The sequence below is a fragment of the Myotis davidii genome, unplaced genomic scaffold (assembly GCF_000327345.1).
Source record: "Myotis davidii unplaced genomic scaffold, ASM32734v1 scaffold636, whole genome shotgun sequence".
In the NCBI taxonomy this organism is placed as follows: Eukaryota; Metazoa; Chordata; class Mammalia; order Chiroptera; family Vespertilionidae; genus Myotis; species Myotis davidii.
In genome coordinates this window covers 157,213-165,850 of record NW_006286987.1, presented here as the reverse complement: position 1 = coordinate 165,850, position 8,638 = coordinate 157,213, and the positions used below count along the sequence as shown (strand labels likewise).

Genomic DNA, 8,638 nt, shown 5'->3' with positions numbered 1-8,638 from the left:
TTGGAATTTTTACTATCAAATTGTCAACCTCAATTTCTTTGAATACTTTAAAAAAACACTCATTATATATTTTCATAGCAGCTGTTAGACATACATGCCATTCCACATTGTCATCTTCTTTCCTAAGGGTTAGCAACGTGGTGAGTGGATTTCCAGTGACGCCAGGGTCACTCTCCGGGGACGGCAGTGCATGCTGCACCACAAGCGCACTGCCTTGTGTTGAAAGGTGGGATCGTTTAATAGTCTGATTGAGGATCTGGTGGTCAAGGGTCATGGAGGGTTTTACTTGATGTCTGGCAGGACTTTCCAGGTGTGTGGGGACCTACAAAATATAAAACAAACAATTGCTATGTGTAGCATCATCTGGCATTTCAAAGTTCCATTCTCAACAATCCAATTACTAGGGGCCCGATGCACAAAATTCGTGTAAGAGTAGGCCCTCACAGCCCCGCTCATCTGGAAAGTCATCCAGGTCGTTTGGACAGTTGTTTCGCTTTTCAGCCATTCAGTCTATTTGCATATTATGCTTTTATTATTATAGATGGCAATAAACACACTATAACATCTATTTTCTCTCAAATTTATGTTTCAACGTTTACTAAAATCGTTTAAATGCTAACCATGTTTTTAAGAGTAACCCTCAAAATTACATGCAAATAAAACAAAATTGGGAATAAATATATAACTAGCATTACTTTTTGAGGGTCTCAAAAAGAAAGGTTGAAATAATACAAGGAAAGTACAGTTGAATCATTATTATTAGTGATTTTTGTATTTCATTGGATTCCTTTACATTACAAATATAAATATTCTATAGGATATAATAACAACTATCTTTTATTTAATTTTTTAAATTACCCAGGAAGGAGCAGAAACAAAAAATAAATATACTAAATATTAAGTGTAGTACTTTATGGGTGGTGAAAATCTAGGTGGTTATTTTCACTTTTCTATATTTTCCAGTTTCTATACCAGGCACATTTAAATTTTTTAATAATCTTATTTTTAAACCCTTTCATATTCCCATTTATAAAAACAAAACTTTGGGAGAGTCATTATGAATGACAGAAAATAATGGCCTAATATTTTGGAACTCCTTTTTCAAATCACAGACTTAATATTCTGAGCATCTTCAGTCTAGCTGTCATAGTTAACAACATACCATTATTTGTATGAGGACAACTTTAAGCATTTCAAGCTTTCCTCTTAAAAGCCCGGGAAAGCCTGCCAGCCCCCTTTATATTAACTAAGCTGTGATGTGGATACATTTTCCTCAAGTGGCCTATTATAGACCTAATTAATATTTCCCACATGTTTAACAATAGTAAAGATGGCTGCACAGTGCTTATTTTTTGTTTATTTCAGTTACACGAACTACTCCTTAAAGCCCTTAATATGCATTAACTCAGATAAATAGCATTTATGAAGTATTTTGCATTTAAATTAGCTGGTTTGGGGTACCATATTGTAGTAGTTACTTTAGTTTAATTTTGTTATGCTGACATTTTTAGCATTATTTTAATTGTACTGCCATAAAATAATTTTCAGTCATATAACAAAAGATTAAGATTGGTAATAAAGATTTTACATGTTACTAATTATATTACTATGAACTTTAAATTTGTACTGGTAAAATAACATTGCGTTAAAATGCCATGGGTAATTTTTTAGGGGAGCTATTTAGATTATCCTGCAGTTTTAGTTTATTCTTCTTCATCTATATGCATTTATGAAATATACATTATAAGTACTATTTTCATATTCACAAATCTGAATCTCTTACACAATGTAACTAAATGCTAAAGTACATTTTATATCTACAAATAGAAAATATCTCTTCCAAAAAAAAAAGTATGTTGAATCAGAACTTATACCATTAACTAATTCATTTTTCACTTTTCATCCACTGGCTAGGAAAGCTTCATTAGAGTGCTTGCATTTGTGCTACATCAGGACTACAAGAGAAGTCATAGAGGTGATCCCAGGGCCCTAGACGTTTTCCATCTAAGGCACTATTAATATCAACTACAACAAAAGCAATAATAATGACAATAATATACAATAGTTACCAGTCACTGTGCTAAGCAATTTACCCACATTCATTTAATCTTTGGGAGAGCCTTAGAAGATAGGTTCTATTGCAGCATGTAGATGAAGCCACTGAGACTTAGAGATTAAGTGACTACATGTTATCATTTCTCAAGTAAGGGATGAAGCCAGAATACAGGCCCTGCCTTCTTAAACATTACACTTATTGGCTCAGTAATGTATACAACAAATTTAAAATGCCACACAAAGAAGTGGTTTTAAAAAACTAATTAAAAGATAAAACGGTTATAAATCAGGTGTTGGAAGGAGATGGTCTTGCATAAAGAGAAAAAGAAGGAAATCTCAAATGCAAAATATAAAAATGAAACAATAAAAGACATCGGAAGTCACAAAGTTGTGAAAAGGAACTCATAGAAATACCTTCCTTTCTCAGAGCAAGACTATCATCTCCTCGTTAGACCACTCTATACAGAGAGAAAATAAAATATAAAATGGAACCAACTTTAATTCTGCCTAAATTATTGGTAACTTAAGGAATTCCAAATGTTTATCAAGCAAAAGGGAAGACTAGCTTGAACCCCATCCATGTAACACCTGTAAACGAAGCAGAAGAGTCTAAATGCTCAGTGGAGTAGAAAAAGAATCAATGGAATGGAATGAAGCTACTCCCAGAAAAACCTCTATGTTTTCTAATCATGGACGGATATCAGAACAATGATACAACTAAGTGTAAAACATCAGTTAAATCATATGAGCCAATTTTAAAATAATTTTACATTGCCTGGGATCTAAGGATACAACTATAAAACTATGTATTAGAGCTGTTTCACCGAAGGTCCCAGTGTTTGTTTGGATGAAGTGAATGAAACTATAGGTTGCCATTGTTCTTTTATTCACTTATGTAAAAAATACGTTTTCTGCCCTAGCCCAGGAGCTCAGGTGGTTGGAGTGTTGTCCCAATACACCAAGTTTGCAGGCTCATTCCCCAGACAGGGAACATAGAAGAATCCACCAATGAATATATAAATAAGTGAAACAAAAAAATCTATCTCTCTCTTTCAAATCAATAAATTTTTTTTAAAAAAATTTAAGAAATATGTTTTCAGTGCCCAGAATGTGTGTACGGAATGGTACACTGAAGGTAGAAAGGAGACAGTTGCAATATCCGCCTTCAAAGACCTTGCAGTCTAGTCATGGTCTAGACAGGAAAGAAAAATACATGATCTCCAGGGTTAGCACTATGTTTACCTTGCTGGCTGCTATATTGTCATATTTCCTACACACAACCCAGATATTGGTACACATTAGGCTTTTTTTCTTCATTTTTTTTCTTTTTTCTTTTTTATATTTGTATTGATTTTAGAGAGGAAGAGAGAGGGAGAGGGAGAGGGAGAGATAAAAACATCAATAACGAGAGAAATCATTGATCAGCTGCTTTCTGCACGCCCCCTACTGGGGATTGAGCCCACACCCCGGGCATGTGCCCTTGACCAGAATCAAACCCGGGATCCCTCAGTCCACAGGCCGACTCTCTATCCACTGAGTCAAACCAAATAGGGCCGCACAATAGGCTTTTTAAAATATGTAAACTGCATGTATTCAATGAATTATTGAATGAATGGGTCAACAAAGTAGAGTGTATGATTAACTTTAGTGACATTAGAGAGCTTTGGGAATCCACAAGAGAAACAGATAAACCATTATCAGAATAATAGTCTTAGCCTAGCAAGCTGAAGCAGCTAATATGTTGTGTTTTGATTCATTAACCTGTGAAAGAGATTAAGACCATCTAAATATAGGGAAATTTCGCTATTGAAAAGAATAAGTAAATCATACCTCCAGAACTATGCATTATGTCTCACTATTATCACTTTGCTACTGGAAACTAAATTTAATAATGGTCAGTTTAAGTCCAAGGTTTCCTCTATGTATAGAAATCTGTTTTATTTTACTTAAAATATATTTTTTATTTATAGTCTCCCTGTTTGTTGAAATATTGTAAATAAATAGAAGCTGTGAATGTTTGTGAGAGGTAGTTGCACCAGAAAATGTAGGCTGAAGATTAATATTGTAATTTAATATAAAATTTACTCATGAGCATCCTGGCAGCCAAGAAAAAAGGACACTAAGTATATATATATATAGTAGAACTTATGATATTGCAGATATTTGACCATTGTTTTGTACAAAATGTCAGCTCCATGCGCTTTAATCAGAGGCAGGACAGTCATGCAGGGGAAAATCTAGGCCATGCACTATAACACCCACTATATTTATTTTTGATCAAAGGCCCACAGAATACTATGAATCAGCTCAAGTAAAAAGCCCAAATACATAATTTGGTACTGATCTGACTGAAACTTTGATAGCACTTACAAAGGCAGAGTAGTGTTTTCAAAGCCAATTACCCAGAAGACTCCATATTTGGATACACAAATTATCTCAAACTAGGCTTTAGATAGAATTGTGTGGCATGTGTTTTTTTAAGTTCCATTATTTGAAGTTATAAAAATATAAAACTTAACTTAAAATTTTTTAAAGAAATCTGTTTCAAATGTAGTCAAATTCCCATATTCTAAGAGAGATGTAGGTCTTTTAAAAAAAAATCACAAATATAGGTATTGTGGTTACCAGAGGTGAAGGGGGTGGGGAAGGTTGAAGACAGTAAAGGGGGTCAATATATTAGTAGGATGATGGAAGGGGATTAAATTTATAAGCTCACAATGCAATATACAGATGATGTATTACAGTCTTGTAGACTTGAAATGTATATAATCTTATTAACCAATGTCACCCCAATAAATTTATTAAAAAGAAATATATGTATTAATGAGCTATAAAAAATGCTTAGACCCATTAATAAGAGAACCCAAAACTGTGTTTACTGAGTAATCTGAAGTATTTTTTAAAATTAAGTATAGATCAATGGAACAAAACAGAGAACCCAGAAATAAACTGATGCCTTTATGGTCAATTAACATTTGACAAATGAGACAAGAGGATACAATGAAGGAAAGACAATCTCTTCAATAAAGGTATTTAGAAAATTGAACAGGCACATGCAAAAAAAAAATGAAAGTAGACCGCCAACTCACACCATGCACAAGAATAAATTCGAAATGTATAAAAGACTTAAATGTAAGGTACAGAACCATAAAAATCCTAGAGGAAAACCTAGGCAGTAAAATCTCAGGCATCTCTCATAGCAATGTTTTTGTTGCTATATCTCCTAGGGAAAGAGAAACAAAACAAACCAATTTAAAAAAAAATGGGACTGCGTCAAACTAAAAAGCTTCTGCACAGCAAAATAAATGATCTACAAAATGAAAAGGGAAGCCACTGTAGGGGAGAACATATTTTCAATGATATATCTAATGAGGAGTTGATTTCTAAACTATAGGGTTTCCCCAAAAAATGTATATACATACTTTGAATAATTATAAAGGCAGTGTTTATTAAAATACTTTTCATTTTCAAATTTGAGCTATCAGTTGTTAAAATGGGTATGCATTTTTTGAGACACCCTGCATATTAAGAACTTACACAACTCAACACCAGAAAGACAAACAATCCAACTAAAAAAAAAATGGGCAAAGGTGTCATGGCTGGGTGGCTCAGTCGGTTGGAGCACTGTCCCATGCACCAAAATGTTGTGTGTGTTGATTCCTTGTCAGAGCACATGCCTAGGTTGCAGATTTGATCCCTGGTTTGGGGGCATACGTGAGGCAACTGATTGTTGTTTCTCTCTCAAATCTATGATTCTCTCTGTGTGTTGCTGTCTCTATCTCTGTCTCTCTTTCTCTTTTTCCCTTTCTCTCTCTCTGAAATCAATGGAAACATCTCCTCAACTGAGGATTTTAAAAAATGGGCAAAGGACATGCATAGATGTTTCTCCAAAGAGGACATACAGATGGCCAATAGACATATGAAAAAATGTTCAATGTCACTAATCATCAGAGAAATGCAAATTAAAACCATAATGACATACCATTTCATATCTTCTAGAATGGTTATCTTCAATAAATCAACAAACAACAAGTGCTAGCAAGGATGTGGAGAAAAGGGAACCGTAGTGCGCTGCTGATGGAAATGCAGGCTGGTGCAGCCACTGTGGAAAACAGTATGAAGTTTCCTCAACAAATTAAAAATGGAACTGCCTTTTGACCCAGTGATCCCACTTCTAGGTATTTAAAGAATTCCAAAACACCACTCAGAAAGAATATATGCACCCCTATGTTCATAGCAGCATTGTTTACAATATTTAAGACCTGGAAATGGCCAAAGAGTTCATCAGTAGATGAGTAGATAAAAAGGCTATGGTACATTTACACAACAGAATACTATGCAACCATACAAAAGAAAGAAATCTTACCTTTTGCAATATCATGGATGGACCTGGAGATTATTATGCTAAGTGAAAGAAGACAGTCAGAGAAAGACAAATAGCATATGATCTTACTTATATATGGAATTTAATTAACAAAATAAAATAATGAACAACATAGAAAGAGAGGCATGGATACATCGAAATAGATTAACAGCTGTCAGAGGGGAGGCAGGAGTCTGGGATTGGATGGAAATGGTGAAGAGATTAGCCAAAGAACATATATGTAAACCCATAGACACAGACAATAGTGTGGTGGTGACCAGAGGGAAGGGGGGCAGGCTGGGAAGAGAAGGTGAAAGGGAAGGAAAATGGGGGACATCTGTTGTAATAATGTCAACAATAAAAATAGAACTAAAAAATGATTAGAATCACACAAACTCTCTCCAAGTACAATGAGCTAAAGGAAAGGAGTTGGTCAGGAAGGAAAAAAAAAAGCATTGTCATGGTTGTAGAAAACATAATCATTGGGGAATCACAAGCACAAAACCAAAATGTATGTATCTATGATCTCTACTTTTCCCTTTTTCTAGTCTTGCTTTTTGAACTACACTAGATACAGGAATTTTGCTTTTTGGGGAGATTTGGAGGAAATTCATGCAAAAGCAGCCTAATACCATAGAGAAAAGTCGGATCTCATCCTCTGACATTAGCAGTTTAAACAACAGAAGATGATTTAGAGTATCAAATACCTGGTGTCTTTTTTCTCTCTCAAAGTTAAGATCAGTCTTGGAAGCTTTCAACTCTACAAATTAGCAAATGTGTAGTTAGAAATTAATTAATACTAACAAAATATCAGGTGATCCTATTCACATCTGGATTTAAAATGTCCCACTGGGTTGAAGAACTGAGAAGGAATGGGAGCCAGCCACGCAGTGCTAACTGGAAAGACTCTCAAAGTCCCCATTTCCAGTCATTCTCATCTTCACACAGTGATTTTTAACTTATGCACTTAGATACATGAATCATCCCCTAATTTATTTTTCAATGTTCTACACTATCGTCGTTTGACTTAATTCTTATATGGGTTTCAGAATCCATCCAGTGGATCGCAATAGGGAGAGTATATTGTACAAGGAAATTTTAGAAATAAATAGTCATACAAGAAAAAAAAACACCTTTAGGGGACTCCACAAACCCTGTGTATAAGGTGTACATGTCATATTTACTAGTTGTATCATAGCTCCTTAAATAGTGCTATGTATTTATATTCATTAAAGCTTGTATATATTTTAACTTCTTTAAAAATGCTACCTTTTAGCCTAAGCAAAGTAAGCCAAAAGGAGAAATATAAGTATCACATGATCTCACTCATATGTGGAATCTAATGAACAAAATAAACTGATGAACAAAATAGATCCAGAAACACAGAAGCATGGGACAGACTGACGAATCTCAGAGGGAAGGCAGGGGTAGGAGGTGGGTGGGGAGAGATTAACTGGGGAACTTATATGCATCTGTGCATAACCCATGGACACAGACAATAGTGTAGTGAAGGCTTGGGAGGGGTGGGTGCAGGATGGAGGGGGCCAATGAGGGGAAATCGGGGGTACATCTGTAATATTTTCAACAATAAAGATAATTTTTAAAATGTTATCTTTTGATAAAGAAAGCATAAGACAATGATAAAAGCCCCCCCTCAGCTAATTCTTTCGACAGTCACTCAGCAAACAATGAGAGTTTGCTCTTTGTTAGAGCCAGTCCTCTGGGAAAGTCATTCCTCTCCCGAAAGCAGGGCTGTGACCCATGTGTCACCATCCACCTGGAGACCACTTATCGAAACGGAGGTCACGGAGCCTGAGAGGAGATGAAACACCTTCTGGGTGCTAGTCTTTTAAAACTCAATACTAAAAAGTGATGGCAAACATCATATAAGAAATTAGCTCAGTAACAAGACTCTTTATCACCATTAATTTACTAGTCAAACAAATTAATCAAGCAAACATGGCCACCTACCTAGTAAGCATGTATGACTATCTGCAAGGACAGAAAGAAATATATTCAGCCAGAAATACATTTCTTGTAAATATTTTACCAGGTGATAGTGAATAAAAACATAGCAAACACACACACACACACACACACACACACACACACACATCAAAAAGCAAGGTAGACATCCCCATTCACTATGACAGTATTTAATTTTGTTAATTTTGTACTAAAGCTTGAATTTAATAAATGAAGGAAAAGCTTTGACTTCAC

General features: G+C 35.0%; 1 protein-coding gene across 3 annotated transcripts in view; it reads right to left on the bottom strand.

The window, feature by feature from the left end:
* Positions 1 to 8,638, bottom strand: part of TFEC (transcription factor EC) — a 71,176-nt gene that overhangs the window by 43,127 nt on the left and 19,411 nt on the right. For all 3 annotated transcript variants that reach the window (XM_006758938.2, XM_015560784.1, XM_015560783.1), the window contains one exon: positions 95 to 322. In XM_006758938.2, coding sequence (XP_006759001.1) covers positions 95 to 322 — 228 coding nt within the window. The remainder of the gene's footprint in view (positions 1 to 94; positions 323 to 8,638) is intronic.